This window comes from Lineus longissimus, chromosome 2 (genome assembly GCF_910592395.1).
Source record: "Lineus longissimus chromosome 2, tnLinLong1.2, whole genome shotgun sequence".
Classification (NCBI taxonomy): Eukaryota; Metazoa; Nemertea; class Pilidiophora; order Heteronemertea; family Lineidae; genus Lineus; species Lineus longissimus.
In genome coordinates, this window is record NC_088309.1 from 17,793,140 (window position 1) to 17,820,021 (window position 26,882).

At 42.7% G+C, this 26,882-nt stretch overlaps 1 protein-coding gene across 1 annotated transcript; it reads left to right on the forward strand.

Annotated features, from left to right (window-relative positions):
• Window positions 1–21,695: 21,695 nt before the first annotated feature.
• LOC135483710 (cholesterol 25-hydroxylase-like protein 1, member 2) lies at window positions 21,696–25,912 on the forward strand. Its single transcript, XM_064764706.1, has one exon. It carries the CDS (start codon window positions 21,738–21,740, stop codon window positions 22,755–22,757), a length of 1,020 nt encoding a protein of 339 aa, XP_064620776.1. The 5' UTR covers window positions 21,696–21,737; the 3' UTR covers window positions 22,758–25,912.
• The last annotated feature ends 970 nt before the right edge of the window (window positions 25,913–26,882 follow it).

The following is a 26,882-nucleotide window of genomic DNA, read 5'->3' on the forward strand; positions in this document are numbered from 1 at the left end:
AGTAGGTTCACATGTTTTTGTTTAAACAAGGAACGAACGAAGTATATACATATTACAAAGTAAATGCACCCTTGCTTTGAAACACATCGATATTGATTGAAGATTATAAGGACATAACAAGTTTCCGACGATTGTATGTAAATTGCCCCTCTTCCACTGGAATGAAGGTCTACCTGTATTGTATTCATTACTCCGTGTTCTCATGTGATGAAGGGCGAAAACAGTGTGTAATATCAATCTCCCATAAGCTGATAAGTAATCAAATAGGGAATTCAAGTCTCAAGTCAACCTAATTGGTCAGAAGAAAAATACCTATTTTGGCGACCGTGTGCCGGTAGGCCTTCATCTTTAATAGATAATACATGTAGCCTTGTATTTGCAGACAAGCTGTGTCCATTCGAGGTCTACTATACACGCCCTCCATGGTTACCAAGTGGTAAGACAAGCACCGGAGCCGACCATAATTCTGATGATAACGACAGTCACACATCCAATGATGATGAAGACGTGTTTGGAGTAACGAAGGTGCGTTTTGTGTGTGAGTGGTGGTGGGGGAAGGAGGCTGCGGTTGTTTATTAGCTACATTCACGGGCTATGCAGAAGCTTATTCCTGTTTCATATTTCTGACATGATACTTAAGAATAGCACCCCAATCGATCACTTCTCTCATGTCGGGTTTTGCAGGTTATGGACATTAATCATCCGGCAAAAGAAGATGTTGAGGCATTCCAAGCAGCAGCCGAGGTTATCCGCAAAGGAGCAAGAACTTCATCCAAGTGTGTCGCACGCAAGATGGTTAAACGTCGACTAGGAAAAAAGCCACCTAGCACCTATGAAGTCGGTGATGAAGTTTTTGTCCGTGTTCAAGGAAAGGACAAGGGTGTTCGCAGAGGTGGCCGTTCCATCAAGGCTGTCGTGGCCGTAAGAGGAAAGGTGTTCGAGGCCAAGAAAGACAAATTTCGTTATAAAGTCACTTACACCCAAGATGACATAACGGACGAAAGATGGTTTTCTGTAAATAATGTTACTTCTTTGACTCGAACGGACGAAGATGTTCGGCAAAGAAAAGCAAAGAAGTCTCATCAAGTGCAGAAAACCGCAAGCAGTGAAAAATCTATATTCAGTAAGATTTTGAAAGACTGTGATGACTTATCATCGGCCGATTCAATGATCAATTTTATTCAGTTAGAAAACGCAAAACAGCTCTCACGACAGGAACATGTTTCAGCTAACCAGCTGAGGCAAAATCTAGAGAATAATTCAAATGCTCTGGGATATCGAGTGCGAAAGGAGATAGACGGAGACGGTAACTGCATGTTTTCCGCCCTGAATGACCAATTACTGCGTAACGATATAAATGACTTCACGCCAGAAACACTTCGGTTGAACATTGTTGAATATCTCCGCAAACACCCAAGAATGGATGACGGTACTGAAGTTTTTTCATTCGTTGACGGATTTATCTCATGGGAGGAATACCTCACAAACATGCGCCGACAGGGTACATGGGGTGACCATGTTGTTCTCCGTGCTGCCTCCCAGATGTTGAGAATGGAAGTAATGATACTATCCAGCATCTCGCACGAACCCATCATAATTACACCACCAGATGTGAATGGAAGACTCCTCGTTGGACATCTCTCAGAGCATCATTACCTAAGTATTAAGCCGATACCCAACGACATAGACTCACCCACTATTTCCATAAGAAAACCACATTCCGGACCAGAGGATCTATCTAGTACCCTCCCTCTCGATGAAAGAATGGAAGTGAATCATACTGTAATGTCACCAGATAGTCAAAATAAACATATAACCACATTAACTCTCGATCCTGAGCTCGATAGGGAAGAAATTCAGCTGCTTGTACGGGACGAGAATTACCTTGATGTCAATGAAACATTACCTGATGGGGTTGGTCTGGGTAACACTGATTGGATGGTGGGCATGAAACCGGAGGCGAGATTGTGGGCCAGGCATTTAAAAGAAACGAAAGGAATTATCCTCAGAAAGGCTAAGGGACATTATGTTGTCAGCAATAAACTGATGGATGAATTTGATGATTTTAAAGAAAATATGAAAAAAGAGGACATTGGAAAGAGGCTCATAAGCCAGTTGCTGCAAACCTGGATTACTTTATTCCGCCCATCCGCAAACTACGAAACAGACGGTGAATTTGTTGTCCTTGACAGGGGCTCGGCACGCGAATTCGATTCATGGAAAATATCGTTTTTGTAATACACGACCGTCCAAGATGTTGTCGAATACATGTACTTCATTATTAGATGATTTGTTTGGCCGGCCAAAATGTCAGGTATATATGCAACTTATATCATATTATTTTGGTAATTTGCTTAACAATTTGTTAGAGTTATTTATTTTCAGTGCCGTAACCCCCCCCCCCCCCCCCCCCCCATCTATAAAACAACTTCGCCTCTTGCCCATTCAGTTTTCTGTCTCATTCAGGCCGAGATGTTCATCAGAAAATACTGAATTCGAATATGTTGCACCCAGTGCTTATTACAAGACCCTGATTCCATAGTGCAGCGATTGGTCCATCCAGAGTCATTCTATACAATAAATATATTTCTATATATTGTATAGAAAGACTCTGGTTCTATCCCACTGGCACGGTTTAATTGGAAACGGTCTATGTGGGCGGTTCCCAAGGAGGATACCGCGGTGACGTCACGGCTTTTCCAAGATGGCGCTGCATATTGTAAACAAACTCGATCCACGGCCAAGGGAAAATCAAGTCATCAAACAAAGTTAGATTTTTCGCATCAAATCAGAGTTATTAGTACTTTTCTGCTATGAAATAAGTCTTCAGACAATAAGTTATCATTTGAATAATGAAAAGTGCTGTTTTGATGGGGAAAAATAGGGTTTTTAAAACCAAATTACCGGGCACCGATCTTCCAAAATTAGCGATGGTTTCAAAACAGTCTCCCAGATATGGGGCAATTTATTCATTATCATAATGGGATTTGGAGGCATGTTTACAGATTTTACAAGTTCGAGACCTGCAGGACCTAAAACTCGCATAGATCCCCATAGATCCCCTCTATTTGTCGAGTTAGCGCCCCTGTAAGATCATGCATTTTCGGACACTAGAACGAAATCTTCCTGCGGATATCGCGGTTTCGGTGATGATTAAAGAAGAAATTGACTGTTCTTAGAGTTGTATGGGACAGAAATGAGTTCATACTTCATGAATACATGAATATATTATGATATGGGCGGGCTTCTAAGTCAAAACAATGACAAACTCAACTGCATCTCTACCGTGTATCGCCGCGTAGTGCATTGCCTAGTGTATTTCGTAGTGTATTTTAGCGGAGACATTATTTCCGCACTTTGGCCACGCCAAACGTCTTTTTTATTCGTGGAAGTTAATCTGCTCTGTAAATTTAATTTTACACAGGAAGATCCATACTAGGTATTGCAATATTTCATGTCTATTGGTGTTTTTGTGTACAGGAGCGCACCAGACAGTGGGACGTGGATATGTGTTCAGTGCTGGTGCTGTCGGTAGACTGACTCTGATTGGCCATAGCGATCACTAATATGGGATGTGATCACGTGATATGACGTCACCGCGGTATCCTCCTTGGTTTCCTTGGGCGGTTCCGTTGAAGGGAAAGGGGACTGTTTCGCAAAGACACTAAAACTATAACCGCTTGTTGTAGCCTACGTATGAGGAATATACAGTAGAACCTCTCTATTAAGGACACCCTCGGGACTGACAAGTGCCGTCCTTAATAGAGAGGTGTCCTGATTAGAGAGATCAAATTGAATGGAAACAACCAATTTGGGACCAAAACTTGTGTCCTTAATAGAGAGCTTGTCCTGAATAGAGAGGTGTCCACTAAGAGAGGTTCTACTGTACTAGTACAGTAAAACATCTATATTTAAAGGACACCCATGGGACTGACAAATGCTGTCCTTAATAGAGAAGTGTCCTGATTAGAGAGGTCAGATTGAAGGAACACAACCATTTGGGACCAAAACTAGTGTCCTCAATAGAGAGGTTGTCCTTGATAGAGAGGTGTCTGCTAAGAGGGGTTCTACTGTAGCCTACTTACAACCGCCAGCTGTGCAATACAGTCACCTGAATACTACTACTATCAATTTCACGGGTCCCCAACTACCGGAAGTATCATTTTATAGCGACCTTTACAGCGAAGATCATGGCGATAGAAACGCGAAATTGAATCCGTTTGTTCCCGGACACTCCGGACAATAATCTCAACCGGTGTAGCACTATCAGTATTCCCCCATGTATCAGTGTATCCCCTATTGATAACCTATTAACGAACAATGCTTGTAGGGGAACACTCACACACGGAAACACTCACATATACATGTACTTGAAACCCGGCTTGAAGCTTCAATCTTGGGGGTTATTTAATATTATTATCATTATCATTGTTATAAAAGTAACTATCCGAAATTGCCACATTGTAAACAAACACTAGCATTCAGGAAAGCTTCCAATTTGATAGGCCAACTACCCAGATCCAACCTCCGCCGAGGTTGTTACCCAGTAGTTAACGTCAGAAGAGCCATCTTACGGATCGATCTTCAACTTCTAACTTCGCGAGTTGGCATACTATAGTTGGAACAAATATTTTGTAGTTGGCACAATTCTGGAGTTGGCACGGTACACACGTCTACAAAACAGCGCGATGCACACTGCCAGTGCAACCGCCGTGTACAAAAGTATGTAAAGGTTTCACACCGGTAAAAACATCACGGCGAGTGCCATTCTCTCAGTCATCAGATAACAGGCGTAAATCTATCGGAAAGACGTTACCACCATTGCTACGCTTCTTCAACCATCTCGTCAGGAATTTCTGGGCGTTGTCATCTTCGTGGGCGTTCAGAATCAGCCGCGATCCACTCTCAATCGCGTATAGAATCGAAGTGCAGTCTTGCGCTCACAGCACATGGTCGCTATCTCCCAGGCGCCGTGCCAAATGCCCAATTTACATGCACCCGCTGAAATTGTCACATTGGGTCTCACTAGCCAGTGCAATGGTTCCCCGTCCACCATTTAAAAAGAATAGAACGCGCAATGATATTGCGCGCATGCGTATCCAACCTTAGATACGTCCCATTATGACCATTGTTGGTTGGCGATTGTTCCCGTTGTTGAGAGGTGACTGGCGAGCCAACTGAAGGAGAGACAGTAGGTCGAGTGAGGCTTGACAACGATGATCACCATTGACGACGCTTGGAGAACTTATGCACATGGTTGATGACGAAGTCTCGCTGTCGTTTCGCGCAATCTCGATAAACAAATCATCAACTTCGGGCGCGAAAATAACTATATCAACAACTGGGTCAAGGTTGAAATCCGCTGATCGCGATGTAAAGAAACGATCACCGATCGTCACAACAATTTCAACCGTATTCTGGAGAATGCACATGGTTGATGACGAAGTCTCGCTGTCGTCTCGTGCAATCTCGATAAAGAAATCATCAACTTCGGGCGCGAAAATAACTATATCAACAACTGGGTCAAGGTTGAAATCCGCTGATCGCGATGTAAACAAACGATCACCGATCGTCACAACAATTTCAACCGTATTCTTCTTGCGATGGATGACAAGCATTAAGGCACACTTTAGATCCCTATTTACCTCGGCCCATATCACTGACATGACTCGGAGAGTGGACATGACTCGGAGAGTAGGATGCATTCTCTCGTCATGCACGGCTCGAGAACTAGACTTTTTGTTCGCCTCAAACGTATTAATCATGCTCATGCAGGATAACAAATGATAAACTTTTCTGCCATCAATAAAGGTTTGGATTTTCATTGTATGAGTGTGTTTCTATCCTATTCTCCAAGGCCGACATGACATTCGACTTCCTCACCACACTACTATCACTGCGCCAGAGTATAGGCCTAGGTGGTTATCCTCTTCTCAAAGGCTTATATCCTGTTCTCCAAGGCGGTCCAGCTATTCTATAAATTCACAATGCCGTCCACTCCTTGGTAAACATAGTAAGGATTACCACACCTCCCTCCAGAGGTCCTCCGGCCCTAAATCTGCTCTTGTCCCAGGAGTATATACGCGTATATATACATGTAGTTCTGGCACACTCTTTGCTCATAGGCTATATATCATGCTCATAAAGGATAAGAAATGATCCCCCTGCAATCAATATTATACAACTGTTCTGATTATGACTGTATGAATTGCAAGCTCGTCCTTTTGAAAACAAACTCTTACATATTGATTTATCCAGACCTTTGTGTGAGAATCAATGGAAATTATACCGTATATTATCAGTGCAGTGCCCTATAGTAAGCGCGCTGCGCCTTAGGTTGGGGGGGGGGGGAACCCCCAAACCCCCTGGTTGGGAACCTGCTATAGTTCCTTCCGCCATTTTTTTTGTTTTGATGACGGTTTTCTCCTTGTATCTCTTTAGCAGTAACTGATGACTCAACTGCATCATCACAATAGCCGGGCAAAGAAATGGAAAATGTCCCCCCCCCCGGAAAGGTGTCCGGACTATTGTATCGTAGTCTGGCACTCTGGCTGCTTCATATGTAAAGTGCAATCTCTCGTGAACTCACTCAACTGTCGACATGGGGAGCCCCCTCACCTCCCCCAAACCCCCGTCCTTCTGACATGTTTTAGCCAGAGCATTGGGTGGAAGGCCGCAACCCCCCATTGGCCTTACAATAAGTCCTTCCGAGCTGCTAACCCCGGGGCGCTCGAGTGGAACCCCCAAACCTTCATGGTACAGTCCTGTGACACGTTTAACCCAGGGCGAGGAAGGGGTACCCCTTTGATGGTACCCTAACCCCAACCCTCAACCATCAACGCTTCCTTTTCACTGGCATGATATTGGCAAGACTGCCAAGAGGTGGTAGACACTGGTGGCTTCCTTGAGACAATTGCATGTGGTTGTATCTGGGCAACCAATTAAAGGGGTCAGGGGTCAGGTTTTTCCCCCACCAACATGTAACCAAGGGTAAATGCATAAACAATTGGTTGAAAAGGGTTTTTGCAGGCCAAGAGACTGGAAGACACTTGACTCTTGAGGAACACCAGACTGCTGACCAAAGAACCTGAGGAACATAGACATATCTTCATATCTGGGAGCATAAAAAGCCTGCTAGCGAATATTGATTATTCTTAAGGAAAAACACATGTGTTGGGGGGGGGCCCGAACCCCCCAGAAATTGAAGTTTGATTGAAAAACAGTGAGAATATTCGTGTGGTTCTCTCTCGGAGCTCAGAATAGTCGCGGTGCTTCATTCGCGCGTTTATCTCTTTTGAGTGACCTTTGGTGAACTTTTAAGCCATCTGAACCGAATCCATGGACATGAGATACATTGTTTACATTCGATACGTATACACGTTAACTATAGTAGCGCTTCTAATATGCCCATCGGTCGAGTTATTCAGGGGTTTTTATTATGCTAAAAAAGGTTCGGGATATTTTTGGCAAGCCGTTCCCCGAACTAGTATCATTGTTTGTCTTGTTTGGAGGGCCGCTTGCCGAACAGCACTGAAAATCGACCCAGACTGGTAAACCATTCTTCCCTGCTGTTTGGCAAACCGGGGACTAATTCGCCAGTTAGAGAGCAGAGACGTAAAATAATCTTCTCTGTTTGGCGAGCCGGGGACATATCAGCCAATCAGAGAGCTGTGATGTCATATTGAAATAAATATGCGCATAATTAACAATGGCGGACCCTTGCGCTCGATTCCCTTTCGAGACAAGACCACAATTGATTTTTTAAGCCTTTTAGCAGTTAAATTGTCAATGTTTGACCGCGACGCATCAAAGAATGCGTCAAGTAGTGAAACTAAAATTCGGATATGATATACGGGTTAGTCTTGCGAGTAACTGGTGCGATTTAAAATGGTGATTGACCACGGAAATTTTTTTATAATCGACAAATTAGACAGACTTTGATATTTCCACTCTTTTCAGCCAACTGGCAGGAAAAACTCAAAACACACGCCCCCTATTACCCAATTAGCAAAATTCGAAATTAATTTTTTCATCAAATAATTTCTTTATATCTGTAGACTTGCCACAACAAATATTTTTTCAATACCTCTCCAAATATGTACTTGAGAGTTAAAAACATGCACTCGTCTAATTGATAGGCCTCGACCCTCCAACCTATGAATATTCATTAGTGGTCTTGTCTCTTTCTTTAAGGTCTCATTAGGGAGTTTTTCCCGAATGTACGCGATGATGACGTGCCCCGTTAACAGGACGTAACTTCTATTTTAAAATTCGTTTCCAATTGGCAGCTCCGAATCAGACAAGGTGCCGGTTGAGTATGGTGTCCCACAGGGATCGGTTCTAGAACCCATACTCTTTAGCACCTACACATCTCCAACCCAGGATATCATGATCGCGTGTGAAACATTATATCACAAATATGCTGACGACAAGGATGTTTACAAGTTCTGTGACCCCAACCCAGCAGCCATTTCTGTAGCCATGGATTCACTTGTCGATGGTGTCAATGAGCTCCGGTCTTGGCTGACTCTAAACCAACTGATGTTTAATGACCCTAAAACGGAATTTATTTGCTTTGCAGCCAGCAAACAGCAGATCAAGCGCTGTAAATCTCTTGTGCGGAAAGTTGGCGATGCAATGATTAAGCCAAGATGTCATGTTCGAAGTCTGGGTGTGGAGCTCGACTCCCAACTGACCATGCAACGTCAAGTTAGTAGCATCTTGTCAAGTTGCAGTTTCCACCTTAGACGGTTTGGTCAGATTCGGAGTGTCTTTGACACTGACACCTGCAAGACTGCAGTCGACTCCCTCGTGACATCGCGTTTAAATTACTGCAACTCACTTCTGGCTGGTGCTTCTGCTGCACAAATTGCACGTCTCCAGAGACTTCAAAATCGTTCTGCTAGACTGATAACACTCAGTAGCTCTCGTGAACATATTACTCCAGTCCTGTTTAAACTACACTGGCTGCCCGTAAAGCTACGGATTGATTTTAAGCTACTCGTCCTTGTCTTCAAGTGTTTGCACAACATGTCAACATTTTATCTAAAACTTGAATTTTATACTCTAACCAGGTCACTACGGTCTTCAGACTCCCTAAACTTGCAGTACCACGCACTAGGCGTACCATTGGAGATCGTTCCTTCTCAGTTGCAGCCCCAAGGCTCTGGAACGATCTCCCTCTGGCAATAAAATCTGCCAGTTCGCTGCCAGCTTTCAGGAAGAATCTGAAGACCCACCTTTTCAAATCATTTTATAATATGTCTTAATACATTTTACGTAATGTTTTTAAGTATTGTATCTAGGCCTATTTATTTTTATCTCTGATATTTATTATTTATCGCGATATTTACATGAGCGGCGCCATACGAATATCGTTTTATTATTATTATTATTATGTGATTGCATGAGGACAACCCATTTGTGTCGTATATCACTGGAAACGCCCGATTCCCCTGATTCTGCAGGATGTTAAATCGGGCATTTTATTTCTTTGAATAAATCATAAGCGTCGCATTGGCTCCTGCTCTGTTCACCATCCCGCCACCCACTCCTTGGTAAACATAGCAAGGATTACCACACCTCCCTCCAGAGGTCCTCCGGCCCTAAATCTGCTCTTGTCCCAGGAGTATATATATGTATATATACATGTAGTTCTGGCACACTTTTTGCTCATAGGCTATATATCATGCTCATAAAGGATAAGAAATGATCACTTGCAATGCAACTGTTCTGATTTTGATTGTATGAATGAATTGCAAGCTCGTCCTTTTTGAAAGCAAACTCTGACATATTGATTTCTCCAGACCATTGAGTGAGTATCAAAGGAAATAAATACCGTACAAGTCATCGATCGAGATATTTCAGGGGGTTTTATCATGTTAAAAAGGCTGGGGATATTTGGCAAGCCGCTCCCCGAAACTAGTATCATTGTTTGTCCTGTTTGGAGAGTCGCTTGCCGAACACCACTGAAAATCAACCCAGTTTGAAAAAATCCTTTCCTCTTTGGCGAGCCGGCGACTCTACAAAATATTAGCCAATCAATGAGCAGTGACGTCATATTGGAGTTAATATGCGCATAATTAACAATGGCGGACGCCTCGCTCATATTTTTGAACACTATTATAGAAGGAGGCTGAATTATGGACACTTTTTGCGTCCATATATCAAGATATACAACTTTAAAAGACCGCCCGATTTTTTGATCGAAGAAATCCGACATATACACACACATACATATGTACCATGGTGCTGATTTTTTGGCAGTGGATCGACTCTGGCCTGCCACTAAGGTGCCGTTGCTCAGTCCGCCGCAGCCTAGCAATGACAGAAATATTTTGAACACATGGGGATCAGTGTGTAGGTTCGACTACGGAGAAGGTCTCGAAATGAAATTTAGTCCTTGAGCGCCTGTACTATAGTTATCCCGCGAGATGTTGAGCAGATAGCGGGATTTTCAGACCTGCGGGTATCGGGTAATAATAGTCAAAGCGACTTTGGGCAACCTAAGGTTTGGAAAGCGCAATATTTTATTCAGAAACAATTTCGCTTAACATAAGGTAACGAAACTGGTCGTATTTTTGTTTCGAATCTATGTTCAGAAGATTTTAGGATCCGTGCGTTTTGAGAAAGTGAACCTCCATCATTTTCATAGCCAATTTGACAAATTTCCTTCTGTTCTTGTTTTGCATTTGTCTTAAATTCAAGTTAATCATCTGACACCAGGCGGACCCTGTCTTTTCCCCCCATATGAATGACCGACAATGCTTGGTTAGGATACATTTGACAGCACAGTAAGAGGCGCTGTCGGTAGGAAAATGAATGAAAACTGCCCCAATGGGTATTTCGATATTCTTCCGCATGAATATCCGCGCTGAAAGAAAATGAAAAAAAGGCCTTGAGACAAATTGCTAAAGGGTGCTATGTATTACTTCTAGTAGCTCATTAGAATGTTATCCTTTTCATTCAAATTACATGTCTATACGTGCATGTTATTGAAACGATGGAGAAACAACATTTTTGAGGAAAAGTTATCACGTTCACTTATTGACCTTGTTATTGTTGGCCATAAAGTAAAGTACAGGTACGTTCATCAGATGAGAGAGTGAGTCGGTCGACCTCCTGATGACGATGTCCAACATTGGGATAGCCGTTCACGTTAACTTTTCCCGGGCCTTGTGAAAACTCCCTAATGTTGACAACTCCCCGAATCGGCGCCAACTCGCAAAACGGGCATCTCTGCCCGTCTTCTACAAGCGTTGGGACTTTATGGCATGAAATAATCGAAATAATGGAAACCAAAAATATCAGCAATTTCAGCTAACGCCGGTGTAACATCTGTGGTTGTTCCCTATTTGTGAGTGTTTCAATACATTACAATAGGGAGACCTTGAGAAATCAGGATTTTTTAACAGCGGGAAACACAGAAAAACTTGTTCCTGGTTCCAAACGATGAGCCCACCAGAATCGCCGGGAAACACTCAAAAGCGTTACATTGGCTTCAGTGACCAACACTGATTGAGCGACTGCATGGGCGTTTTGAGTGATTTTTCGCCCGAAAAAGGGAATTTTCGAAAATCCCGCGAAAGACCAATGTGAAGACGCCTATCTCATTGTGAGTCGGTCGAGCTCCTGGTGACGATGTCGAACAATGGGATAACCGTTCACATTGAGGTTTCAGGGGCTCTGCGAAAACTCTCTGATGTTGACAACTCCTCGAACTGGCGCCAACTCGCAAATCGGGGATCTCTGCCCGTCTACGACAAGCGTTGGGACTTTGTAGCACGAAGTAATCGAAACCATCTTCTAACACCAAATTCCTGTATATCAAATGTGGCATAAATGTATCTTTTTTTTAAAGGATGACGCGTGGAAGAACTTTGGCTACCAATGCATTATCGGACTCGGTCATTTCAGCAGGTCCCAGACAGGCACTCCGATTTCGTCCTCTAGTCGGTATCTAAATGAGACATATTTTACGTGAACAACGGACAAAAAGGTCCGTTTTCGGGAATACAAACCCATGCACCAATGCTTGTAAGCTTCAATTTCATCATTTGTTAGAGTCCAGTCGAAGAAAGCAACCTTGGTGATCCGTTGCCGTTTGGTGCCTCCTACTATCTTCCTGGGCAAATTCCCGCCAACAGTCAGTCCTAATCCTCGCCTCTTTATTCTTCGACATTGCAGGTTGAAACCACTTACCGTTGTAGAGCAGTTGTGCAACTTGACGATCAACGGCTTTTTAAAACAAGATTGGTTAATTATAATCCATGTCCATGCATACATGTAACACTGTTGCAGTTCTACACTCCGAGTACATTCCTTTCTTTTCACGCCTTTACTATAATCATGGCACCTTCGTAAAATCAACGTACACTTCGTGTTTATCTTCTGTGTGATTTTCATTTCAATGCCGATAATTCTATGATTTTTTCTGCCGGTTAGCTCCATGAGTCTAAACTTTCGAGATACATTGAAAGTGAGAAAGGTCTGGAAAGCCAATGTGAAACTCTGGAAGTTGGACCTAGGCCTCATACTATTAAGGAGACACAATCCTCTTTCATTTGTAGGTGTTATTTCGATTGCGCCATCTGGGATTCCAAGGGGACCCTCTGCCATTTTTATTGTGCGTTCTCTTTGGTCACACCCATGCACGCTAAAATGGCCTGAATCAAACTTATCGAAAGGCCAATACCACATTTTACAGTTTACACAAATATGCTGTGTGAATAGAGTGACTAATAGAAACGACAGCATAGTCGCGCCAGGTCGCATTTTTATTTCACACGTCGAAATTTCATCAGAAAGCGACACCTCGTATAAGTCAGATCTAGCTCCAAAAAGTTCCTGAAGGTGACGATTTCCAGAAAATATCATACATGTACAATAAGAAAGCCGACCGAGTGACCGGTCCGAGTCGAGATGATTTCTTACGGCATGAAGGTCCAGGGCTCTCAGGCCATAGAAAATTTTCGAGGGAGGCACCAACATTAGACCTACGCCACGCTGGCTTGGCACATCTTCACGTACGTGCAAAGTCGAATTATCCAATAGCCATCCGATAGCACGCGCAGAGCTGATATCAGTCTATAATCCCTAATCTGCTAACACAGATCACAATGAAATTATGACTGGGAAAGCACTGCATGAAATGTTTAGCTGCTGAATACAGACATATTATAAGCATTTCCCGCCATCGGCAAAAAGTCAGTGAATTTCAAATGATGCCAAGTGTGGTGGGCAAATTACCAAGCAAAGCTGATCTCAATCAAAATTTTGTCAAAACCTGAAGTGACAAGTTGCTCGAGATCGATAATGCATAACCGTCAATAACGATGTTTTCTGCGGTTCTGGGATGTAGATGTATACACAACAGAGAACGTAGACAAACGTTCGAATAAGCTGTGTTTTGTGCACATTTTCGGATGTATACCACCTTGACCCTCAATCATTGTATTGACATTGCTCTGCTTCGAGACAACGCGCGTCAATATGGGCGGAGGCAACGGAGGCAATACCGCTGGAAGTTAATGCTCTGTACACTCGTGATTCAAGATGAAGACTTCTATGGAACTGCCCCCCCCCCTTCCCACAAGAGTCTACTGCCCTCCCCCCAGGACCAGGATGATTTCGCCGTAACTTTAGAAATAGGGCCTTGAATAATGTAGGCCAAGTTATGAAGACTATCAAGGAAATATAATCGAATGAGCAGTAGAGATTTCTGTTCTGGCGATTGATGAATTGATGAAACGTCGCAGTAACTGTGCCAGAGGTTACACCTTCTTGAGGAAGAGGACTGTATATTTTCTATAGTCTTACAATGAACAACCTATCAGATATGAGGAAGATACCTACAAGTCACAGGTGAAAGAGCTGGAAATGCTCAAACTCTCTGTCGTAGAGTTGGCGGGGCTCTGTACTAGTTTATATACGATGTCAATGTCTCCTCTCCGGCATCTACAGGCTATCGTTCCTCCGTCCCTTGGTAGGTAGAGGACTTCGGCCTTCTAGTCCGGAACGTCAGTAGAAGGGCGTTGTTTCTGATAATAGTATTTGTTGTCAAATGTTTTCCCACCGAGGGGAATATAAAAGATACACAATTCTCCCACCAAGGAGAATAATTATAAGACTATGATAAAAGGCTTCTCGCAAACTTTAAACGTGCTGCAACACTAACAGACGAACACTGTCTGTAAACGCTGACTCCGGTCTGTAAACGCTGACTCCAGGCTGACTGAAGCAAACTGACCGCTAGTTGGGTTTAAGCGTGCAATAAGGTCAAACGCAATTTTTTGCAGTTTCTATATCTATGACATCTCCCGGTCAAGAATTCGCACCCTTGGGCAATTTAAGATATCTTCGTTTCCATGGCAACCACTTGCAAACAACGTGTAGACGAGACTCAGCAAAATCAGCCCAGAAACTGTTAAATCTCAATAATATATCGAAAGTAAGCCTATAGAGTGGAGTGGAAAAGTTTCAGGTCGACCGGCCTGATCGACGCGAGCCTTCAAGCACCTGGTCCGCAAGGACTAGAATGCACCTTCATTATTAAGATATTACCGTTCAGGCCTATTTTTCAGACTTTAGAAACTATGTAAATGTCACAGGTCAGAATATTGCAGCGAGAGGATGACGAATCAAAACTGAAATTGGTCACGTCTACAAAACAGCGCGATGCACACTGCCAGTGCAACCGCCGTGTACAAAAGTATGTAAAGGTTTCACACCGGTAAAAACATCACGGCGAGTGCCATTCTCTCAGTCATCAAATAACAGGCGTAAATCTATCGGAAAAACGTTACCACCATTGCTACTCTTCTTCAACCATCTCGTCACGAATTTCTGGGTGTTGTCATCTTCGTGGGCGTTCAGAATCGGCCGCGATCCACTCTAAATCGCGTAGAGAATCGAAGTGCCGTCTTGCGCTCACAGCATATGGTCGCTATCTCCCAGGCGCCGTGCCAAATGCCCATTCACCCTCTGAAATTGTCACATTGTTCCCTGTCCACCATTTAAAAAGAATAGAACGCGCAATGATATTGCGCGCATGCGTATCTAACCTTAGATACGTCCCATTATGACCATTGTTGGTTGGCGATTGTTCCCGTTGTTGAGAGGTGACTGGCGAGCCAACTGAAGCAGAGACAGTAGGTCGAGTGAGGCTTGACAACGATGATCACCATTGACGACGCTTGGAGAATGCAAATGGTTGTTGACGAAGTCTCGCTGTCGTCTCGCGCAATCTCGATAAACAAATCATCAACTTCGGGCGCGAAAATAACTATATCAACAACTGGGTCAAGGGTGAAATCCGCTGATCGCGATGTAAAGAAACGATCACCGATCGTCACAACAATTTCAACCGTATTCTTCTTGCGATGGATGACAAGCATTAAGGCGCACTTTAGATCCCTATTTACCCCGGCCCATATCACTGACATGACTCGGAGAGTGGACATGACTCGGAGAGTAGGATGCATTCTCTCGTCATGCACGGCTCGAGAACTAGACTTTTTGTTCGCCTCAAACGTATTAATCATGCTCATGCAGGATAACAAATGATAAAATTTTCTGCCATCAATAAAGGTTTGGATTTTCATTGTATGAGTGTGTTTCTATCCTATTCTCCAAGGCCGACATGACATTCGACTGCCCCACCACACTACTATCACTGCGCCGGAGTATAGGCCTAGGTGGTTATCCTCTTTGGTTTATATCCTATTCTCCAAGGCGGTCCAGCTATTCTAAAAATTCACTATGCCATCCACTTAAGGATTACCACAACTCCTTCCAGAGGTCCTCCACTCCTAAAACTCCTAAAAAGAGCATATACACGTATATATACATGTAGTTGTGGCACTGTTTTTGCTCCTTCGGGCTATATATCATGCTCATAAAGGATAAGAAATGATCCCTGCAATGAATATATACAACTGTTCTGATTATGATCGTATGAATGAATTCAAAGCTCGTCATTTTGAAAACAAACTCTTACATATTGATTTATCCAGACCTTTGTGTGAGTATCAATGGAAATTATACCGTATATTATCAGTGCAGTGCCCTAGGGGGACCCCAAAACCCCCTGGTTGGGAACCTGCTATAGTTCCTTCCGCCATTTTTTTTGTTTTGATGACGGTTTTCTCCTTGTATCTCTTTAGCAGTAACTGATAACTCAACTGCATCATCACAATAGCCGGCAAAGAAATGGAAAATTTCCCCCCGGAAAGGTGTCCGGACTATCGTATCGTAGTCTGGCACTCTGCCTGCTTCATGTGTGCAATCTCTCGTGAACTCACTCAACTGTCGACATGGGGAGCCCCCCCCCCCCCACCCCCACCCCCCTCCTCCCCCAACCCCGTCCTTCTGACATGTTTTAGCCAGAGCATTGGGTGGAAGGCCTCTCCCAACCCCCCCCCCCCTCATTGGCCTTTCAATAAGTCCTTCCGAGCTGCTAACCCCGGGGCGCTCGAGTGGAACCCCCAAACCTTCATGGTATACAGTCCTGTGACACGTTTAACCCAGGTCGAGGAAGGGGTACCCCTTTGATGGTACCCTAACTCCAACCCGCAACCATCATTACGCTTCCTTTTCACTGGCATGATATTGGCAAGACTGCCAAGAGGTGGTAGACACTGGTGGCTTCCTTGAGACAATTGCATGTGGTTGTACCTGGGCAACCAATTAAAGGGGTCAGGGGTCAGGTTTTTCCCCCACCAACATGTTACCGAAGGGTTAATGCATAAACAATTGGTTGAAAAGGGTTTTTGCAGGCCAAGAGACTGGAAGACACTTGACTCTTGAGGAACACCAGACTGCTGACCAAAGAACCTGAGGAACATAGAAATCTCTTCATATCTGGGAGCATAAAAAGCCTGCTAGCGAATATTGATTATTCTTAAGGAAAAACACATGTGTTGGGGGGAGTCCCCCCGAACCCCCCAGAAATTGAAGTTTGATTGAAAAACAGTGAGAATATTCGTGTGGTTCTCTCTCGGATCTCAGAATAGTCGCGGTGCTTCATTCGCGTGTTTATCTCTTTTGAGTGACCTTTGGTGAACTTTTAAGCCATCTGAACTGAATCCATGGACATGAGATACATTGTTTACATTCGATACGTATACACGTTAACTATAGTAGCGCTTCTAATATGTCCATCGGTCGAGTTATTCAGGGGTTTTTATTATGTTAAAAAAGGCTCGGGATATTTTTGGCAAGCCGTTCCCCGAACTAGTATCATTGTTTGTCCTGTTTGGAGAGCCGCTTGCCGAACAGCACTGAAAATCGACCCAGTTTTGCAAGCCCGGCTTCCCAAACAGGTAAACCATTCTTCCCTGCTGTTTGGCAAACCGGGGACTTATTCGCCAATTAGAGAGCAGAGACGTAAAATAATCTTCTCTGTTTGGCGAGCCGGGGACATATCAGCCGATCAGAGAGCTGTGATTTCATATTGAAATAAATATGCGCATAATTAACAATGGCGGACCCTTGCGCTCGATTCACTTTCTTTTAGGTCTCGTTAGGGAGTTTTTCCCGAATGTACGCGATGATGACGTGCCCCGTTAACAGGACGTAACATCGTTTCCAATGTGATTGCATGAGGACAACCCACTTGTGTCGTATATCACTGGAAACGCCCGATTCCCCTGATTCTGCAGGATGTTAAATCGGGCATTTTATTTCTTTGAATAAATCATAAGCGTCGCATTGGCTCCTAGCTCTGTTCACCATCCCGAATGGAAATATTGCCAATTGGGTCGGACAATCACGGAAAAAACAAAATATTATACATTTCTTCCAGTATAATTCTTACAGTGACCATTCTCCCGTGAAAGACAGTTGCTTACGCTACACAAAAATCAAAAAAAAAATCGACGGTCAACCATTGAACTTTTGAGATATGTTGAATTTTGCACAAATCAGCGAAAAACGCACTAACTGGCACTGGACGGCATTTCAACACTGGCCCGACGCACATCCCAAGCTCATTGTACACATAAGTCGGCAACAACAGTAAAATGCGTAGTTTCTTGTTAGCCGCCTATTGAGTAGCGCTCCAGGTTTCAGAAACTCCAAAAAGGGTTGGCCGCGTTTGAATACAAAAAAAGCTCCCTAATGAGACCTTACCAGAGTCTTCCAAATAATTATTATCTATACATGTATCTATACAAATATATTTATTTGAAAGACTCCGCTTTTACTAAACTCGTGTGTTTGTCGATAATCGATAAAGAGGTACATGTATATGCGTACATGTACAGTCCTTCCAGAAAGTAAATGCCCACAGGTTTTTGTTAATATCACAGAGATAGAATAAGATAATTGAATGCGGTTTTCAGCAGAGAATGGTATATCTAGTTGGTCATGTATATGATGTATTTGGACCCAGCTAAAAAATCCTGTCTCTTCATTATGTAACAGGCAATTTTAAAAATGTCCAACAAAAATCACTTTTTTATCTTACTTTATTATCGTTCTTTTTCACAATGTATGCGTAAACTATGATGCAACGAAGGTTTTCTCTTGCTTTCATTACTCGAAAATTCCTGCTAAAATCTTTCATTTTGAAGATTAGTTTTAGCTTGCTACAGGTGAATGTTTTTTTCAGACAGTTGGTGACCTTTGAGAACAACCCTCATAGTCAGCAGTGCAGTCAGTCAGGGTCTTTATCGCCAACTCAACTCATACACGAAGGATTGGGGATCTTTATCAAAGGTTATGGAAGAGATTTAAAAAATTACATAAAAATCCTAAGCAAAAATATGCATTTGTCATGACTGTTGAACACACTCTACGGAATTGCAAATGCCAAAAAAGATGGTCATAAAGTTGGTCACAGTTCATGGGCTAATTTGAATTTTTGAAAAGGCACATGAAATAAAAAATAGTGATTTTTGGACCTTTTTTGAAAATATTTGTTGCATAATGAAGGGATGGGCTTAGGTGCATCAAAATAAAACAGATATATGACCAACTTGATATACCATACTCTGCTGAAAACCGCATTCAAAATCTTATTTTATCTCTGCGATATTTAAAAAAAACGGTGGACATTTACTTTGTGGAAGGACTGTACATTTATGGGATACAACGGCAATTTAAAATGTGATAAATTGATCGGCGTAATTGCTAAGGTCCTTCATCCAGTAATGTTGTTGACCGCGTTGCAATGAATCATAACACGGATATTATAATGAGCTCCGGGAAGGCTATGTATGAATGAGTTCGGCTCTCCATCTTGGGCAGAAAAAGAGTCGCTGTTTGGTTAGCCGGGCTTGCCAAATAATCACTTCCTAAAAAAACGTTACGTCCTTTCCTATACCCTCCGCATACACACATCAAAAGGTTTCCAAAACATTTTTAAAAACCGCCCTAATGTCAAATCTGTCTGACAATATCCATTTTGTAGAAAATCTCCCAGGATTTCCTGACAAATCAGGGTCAAAATTCAAACTAAAGTCAATATTCGACGTTCGACTCTCCTTTTCAACTTTGTACCCTCAGCCAAGACAATTAACCGTATTTGTTTTTTTTTCTACGTACAATGTTGGAGTAAATGGGTACATGGGTCATTGACGGAAAAGGTTTCAAAATGGAATTTAGTCCTTGACGCAAGGGCCCAAAGCGCCGCGTAGCGGCAAAAAAGCGAAGCTGGCGAAACATTTATAACGGGTCACCGTCACTTATTATTGGACTTATAGCGCATTTACGGGGTTGCAACTATTTTGCTTTATAGTGTCACCAGGAAAGAAAAGCATGCGACCTAACGCCGATCTATTTGTATAAAGTGATAATTGGAAGGTATATAGTAGGAAATATCAATAAAATAATCATTCCATGTCGTCTTTTGAGGGCATTTTTGATTGTAAAAAATATATGTGTACGTCACCGGAGTCTCTGCAATGATAATTTTATCACAGCAGTCTCGCGCAAGTAGAAGTTCTTTACCTATTAGCTCTTCACTTATTAGTCTCAATGTCTGGCGCAAAGCCAGACGTTATCCATTACGATTTTACTACGATGTTTGACAAGAAGGAGCAGTGCGCGAGATATGCTAATGAGCAGACATCCCTCGCTTGAGTTTCGGAAGAATGTTCCATATCTATGGCAAGCCAAAGCGGAATTTATTCAAGACTTTAGAATTACCATTCAAGAAGTTAAATATAAGTTCAAGAAGGAAATATATGTTCAAGACTAAAATATGTTCAACCTTGAATCAAATGTTTTCAACCTTGAATAAAATATGTTCAACCTTGAATAAAATATGTTCAACCTTGAATAAAATATGTTCAACCTTGAATAAAATATGTCCAACCTTGAACAAAATATATTCAACCTTGAACAAAATATATTCAAGACTCACGTGACCATATTCAAGACGCACGTGACCACAAAATTGTCATGACATTGTACATGTCAGGTGTAGGCGGCTAGGTACGTGTACAACCATGTGTCAAAACCTCGTGCGAACAATTCGAGCTCCGAAACGCAACACAAGTACCATGGGTTCGGGAAAGTCCGGACGCGGGTTCGGGAAAGTCCGTAAAGCATCAAAACATGAGCAACTACGTCATCAATTTTGTGGTCACGTGCGTCTTGAATATGGTCACGTGAGTCTTGAATATATTTTGTTCAAGGTTGAATATATTTTGTTCAAGGTTGGACATATTTTATTCAAGGTTGAACATATTTTATTCAAGGTTGCACATATTTTATTCAAGGTTGAAAACATTTGATTCAAGGTTGAACATATTTTAGTCTTGAACATATATTTCCTTCTTGAACTTATATTTATCTTCTTGAATGGTAATTCTAAAGTCTTGAATAAATTCCGCTTTGGCTTGCCATACATATCGCGCGAAGCTGACCACTGCTGACCATGACAGGCGTGCATTGGACTGGTACAGGTTGGAACTGAACATTGAATATGCTGGTGGTGACGCTTTCTGATGAGAAGTTGGTCATGACTGATGCAGTATCCTTGGACTTGTCCACAGCATCGTTCAATCATTGCTCTCTGAGCTGCCTTGATTCTGTACTTACCCAAATACTGAGACCAAATGCCTGTTGACTGTGCTTTAAGAGAGACTGGGGCCATGCCTAGTATCACCTTAAGCACAGTCAACAGACACCAACCCCATCAGACTCAGAAACCACAAACGCCCAACCCTTCCTGCTAGTACCCTAATACTTCTGGAGCACCGATATGGCAGCCGGTCGGAATATTATACATGCAGTAATTCCGCGGGATATTGATCTGCATGGACGCGGAATTTTCAGACCTGCGGATATAGGGTAATAATAGTCAAAGCGACTAATGTTTGGAAAGCGCAATTTAGTATAAAATTTGAATTACTATGTAATGGTAACCATTGCTTATGGAATTGGCTTCCATACCTAAATAAACAGGACAGCGCCGAGTCGTGGACACTGGCACCCATTACTTCACCTCATTACCGAAGTACTTTTCTCATTCGTTCATATGACAAACAAACAAACAACCGTAATCATGATAATATCATGATAATACCATGATAATCATGATCATTACGAGATATCTCAGACGTCAAATTCTGTAGGCAATGCAAGACGCATGTCTGAATGTCGTACTCGTTAGGGACGAGGCTAGGCCAAACGTTCTATAAATTCGGTGGCTCATCATAAGGACAGCCAGTCGTATGGTAAGAGTGCCACCACAGCAAATTGATCAAGCAGACGACCGGCTGACATCAACAATGGAACTCGGGATGCTCAAAACGATCACAGCCAACGTCTCGGAGACGATGGAGCAGTACAACCTCCTGCAGGTGATCTGGGACCAACGTATCGGCCATGAGGACACTCTCCGTTCACCCGTCTGGCCCGTGGTGATGTCCGTAGGCTCCTACTTCGCTCTCATTTTGCCCTTCATGATAACCGACCTGTGGGGCAAGGGATGGAAATGGATACAAAAATACAAAATACAACCCGAAAAAGATGTGACATGGCCCTTGGTAAAAAAAACTGTAATTTTGACGTTTTGGAACAATTTACTGTACGTTCTTCCTACTGGGATTGCGCAGTGTATTTGGACTCCTGATACGCCGCTACCAGCCAAGGCGCCCTCCATGTTTGAATTTATGTGGCAGATGACTGCGATGACTGTGATCTTCGATTTTCAATATTTCATATGGCACTACATGCATCATCGGTACCGCTGGCTGTACAAGACTTTCCACGCGATACACCACGAGTACAACAGCCCGTTCAGCTGGGTGACGCAGTACCTCCATCCTTGGGAGCTCATCACGGTAGGATTCTTCACCACTGTCAACCCCTGGCTATTTCACTGTCACTGCATGACAACTTGGGCATGGATGCTCTGGAACGTCATCATCAGTATTGAGGCACACGTTGGCTTTGACTTTCCTTTCTCGCCGTGTTATTGGTTACCAAACTGGGGAGGCGCTATAAAGCACGACATGCACCACATGAAGCCCCTTACGAACTTCCAACCCTATCTTACGCACTGGGACAAATTCTTCGGGACGCATTGCCCTGCGACCACGGCTGGTGGTGTGAAGCCAAAGGCTTTGCTTGAATATGAACAGAAACGCCGCGAAAGACGATTCAATAAGGAAGGACTGTTTACAATTGACGGATTCATCAACGAGGACGACTCGAAATCCGTAAACAGCAAGGGAGCCGCTCCGAGCAATGGGCATGCTGCGAATGGGAGAGCGCCAGGAGAGACAGTTGGCGACAAGTCGGAATAAGCTGACGAATCGTATAACGCATCAACTACTTTATAGACTTCTGATCGGTTTGTATAGGTTATAACTCAAAGACAACTTGGTGTTGTCGTCATCGTCTCCGTTTCCGCCTGTGTTACAATGTACTGGATATTTGAGCCAAACTTAGAAGAAGAAAAAAAATCCTTCAGTCATTGCCCACCACTACAGTGTTTCCTAAGCTCATTCTGATGTGTTTCTGACGAGTTTGTATATTTTACAATGGGAGAAGGCGTTCAACACTCCAATAAAAACACAAAATTTGTGAGGACATTGTCTCCAAACGTGGTCCTGTTGTTAAAAACAAGTCAAGGCCATCATGAAAATGGCGTTGACTTTAAGTTTATGTTAGACGCACCCGCCAAGTTAATTCTGCCGTCAAAACATAGTTTCCAACTTTTTGATCAACCAGGCCATGAACTAGACGAAACCGAGCATTAATTGGTACGTTATTCGCCTTTTAAAATATTTTTGAGAACTGATAGTCGTTCTTTATTCGAGTATTAGTATTTTTGTGTCCGAATTTTCGATTCACGAATAGTATAGGCAGTCACACAGGAAAAAGTCGCTTGATATAATTGGGTACCGGTATTTTTTTTATCAAGTAGTTTAATGTGTCGAAAATGTTCGGAATACCGATCTTTCTAAGGACCATGTCGGTGCTTGATAGTACAGCTGCACCAAATGTAGACGTGAGTCCATCGTCTAGTAATAACCCGGCATCGATTTATCAAGTGTAACCTAGTTCCCACAACAAGCCATCCTAAATATTCAATTCCATGAAAAGATCCCATGGTTTTGCTCAAGGGCAAAGACAGTCTACTTGCGATAATATTTGGTTTTCACCTAACATATTTTTATCAACCGCAGAAAACACACACATGTCTCGGAATTTCTTTTAGGCATTCTGATGAAAGTTTGCTAAACCCCGGGCCGGAGAAACGAACAGTTGCCCTCCCATAATAGGCAACGCTTTTATTTACGAGTTTGGATAGCTTACAGTTCCGAGGGTGTCCTTAATTGATAGAGTGGTTCTACTGTACTAGTCTAAGTTTACTTCCCTAATACTTTTTTGAGAATAAAAAAAATCCCGCATCTCAGGATGAAGTTACAAAGGCAGGCCGTAATCACTCCATCGGTGGGCAGTCAGTGGCCCCGGGACGTCAATCGAAATATCAGCGGTTTGAATGTCGGTCTTTGGCGAAACGACTTGGATTCATGATAGCCAACAAGGCATATATATTTGACCTGCCAATGTAAACAATCACACTTAAATAATCGGTGAATGAAAGTATCGTTGAGTCCGAGTACTATCGACGATAGTAATAGACATAATCAATATCAAAGTCCAACATTGATCAATTTATCCTAACTGTGACATGTTTAGTGCATGTGTACTTAAATGTTTTTTTCGGGTTAAGAAATGCGGCTTTTTAAGAACTGTCGACTATCGCATATCAGAAGCTTGTTTTTGCTCTTAAATCGCTCGAGTCTTCCGATAAGGTACGAATACATAATCAAAAGATGGGTTCTTTTGGAACGGACACGATTTTGTCGAGACTGCCTGTCATTGAAAATATATACGTTGTTTCGAAACTCTAATAATCAACTAACATGTATATATCTAACTACATGTACTGGGTTTGAACATGGATTTAAAGGGGGACTATTTGCAGGAGCAGAGGGGCTAATTTGGTCATCTTCAAATGACTAGTATACACTGTAAGGGCCCTAGGTCATGTCAGATTCAGCACTAAATATATTCCTCGCACAAGCATGAATCATTTCGACGTACTGTGAGATGTGAGAGACCCCTATTGGCGACTTCGTGTAACTTTATCTTGCCTGCTGCTGCTGCCTATATTGTCCCTTTAAATGAGGAATATATAGACATGAGGAGTATAGGGTTCAAATAGGAAGTCTTCAGGTGACTTTATAATATGCACAGATAGGGGCCTTGGTTGTGATTGATTCAGCAATGATTACTAGCTCATTCCTCATACGTGAATAGTTTCGATGTATTGTGAGCAGGAGAGACCCCTATCGGCGATTTGTATCAGTCTTAAACTGACATACATGTACCTGGCTCCTGCCTAATTTGTCAAGTTTTTGAATACATCTGAAGGGAAAATATCAAATACATACGTGTATATGTAATTAAGGGAAGAAAGGAACGCCATAAAACAAAGAAGCGGGTTTTTTTTTCTGAAGGCACCCTACTGTCAGATACTAAGTTTTCGACCGTTGGCTCAACCAGATATTCTTGCATATTCGCCGCGAGGCTTATATATTCTTGGTATAAACCGGGAGTTATAATCGAAGTTAAGCACATGTAGTGATTTTTGTCTTCTGTTTGCTTTAAATTGTGGGCTCCGTTTTAAAAATCAGCCTGGGCATGACCCATTAACACACCTTTTTCCATTGCTAGGGAAGTGGCTTCGAGGGTGGATGGGTGTCTTCAGATATATGTTCAAATTTGACGATACCTAATGATACTCCAAAAGTCTCCAGAGCAATACTGTAAAGGGAGAATATACAGGCAGAGGGTGAGGGTTATCATCAGCATATTAATGCTTATTGCGGCTGTATATCCTGATGAGGTCACCCTCCTATACCAGGCGTTTTGAATATATAATGCACCCCGAAGAGGTTATTCAGCTAAGTAAAAACCCTGAGGTTTTTCAAAACGTCAAAAACAATCAGGAATTTTTCATTTTACCGAAAAACCTCATCCACGGGTTGGATATTTGTATAGGGGTTTTCAAAATTTCAAAAATCTTTTTTCTTAGAGTGTATTAGTACTCAGCCGCCTCTCGATATCTTTTTGTTTAATGACGTATGGGAGTGAAAAAATCTGCAGTCTCAGGAAGAAATGAAGCCGCATAATGGCTAGCCAATAATCTGCTCTAAAATAACGGGTATAGTTTTTTGTATTGTGCATTTTGGTGATTACAAGGCTGGTTTGTTAATTTAGTTGATGCCCGATTGTGTAATGTTTGCTTTGCTTGATAATGCTGTATAATGACAATACATTTTACACGAATGGCAATGATATTAAATGCCATAAAAGCCATTCGTTCGCTGCGACCCTGACTATTCTGTCAACGATATTTGTTCAGACGATCATTTAATAAAATTGAATGCTGTCTTAACCTGCCTTAAAGTGTGTTTTATTGCGTTGAGGGGATTGATACCGAGGTGGAGGTGTTGGCTGTCTCACAAACACCACGAGTGGAACTGAAATTTAGACCAAAGCCGAGGCACCTCGTCGAGGTTTTGGGCGGAAAGACAACTCCACGCAGTGGAGTATTTTTAGACCCAATATAGCCTGATAGTTGGCTCGTGATGTCTGCTTGCCCTCACCCGCACTGCTAAGGTCGTTACTAATAACGATCAAAATCTCTGATATACCCATCCAAATCAGGGGTCAGGCCTGATGTTCGCTTCTCCCGCATATTTATTTGTGTGTGAGGGCCGGAGAGGCGAACATTAGCCCATGATTTTCTCAGGATGTGACATGCCAGACAAGCTCAGGATGTATTTACCTGGGCAATACACCTCAGGTGCCAGATGCGTCGGTAGATTTTGCCCCGATGAAGCTAATCTATACTGAAGACGTTTCAAAGTTCCTTCGGCAACAAGACCGAAAATCATTGCTTCCGGTGTGGTTGGAGATCTCGTCCCCAATGATAAAAATTTTCACCAATGGTCCCGATGTATACAGTTTTGTTGGTCCCTTTAAATTGACAACACAGCCAAAAACAATCAGTTCCAATGTACGTTTTATTAGTCGATGCGCGAAAGTGTATGGGTATATCACAATGTCAAAGTTTGCTTTTGGTGTGTGCAAACTGACTGAGACAGCTAAAGGTGGAAGCTGTATCTTCTGTCTAGCAGTCACAAGACTAAGTAGATTTGACTGAAAGGGATATCCAGGACCTGGATAATCTCTGGAAGGAAGAGGGGTCGGCCGCCCTCTGAAATTTTAGCCTACACCAAATGGTGGTCCGGTGGTCCCATGAAAAGTCCGGTAGGCCTTTAATGGGTCTCTGCCAGATGTCGAATGGAAGGGTGGGTGTCTCATATCCTCCATGCAGCCAGCTTGCTTGA

Bases quoted from the DNA above. Each gene is read 5' to 3' on its own strand.
- LOC135483710 (XM_064764706.1), top strand. From the start codon at position 21,738: ATGGAACTCGGGATGCTCAAAACGATCACAGCCAACGTCTCGGAGACG.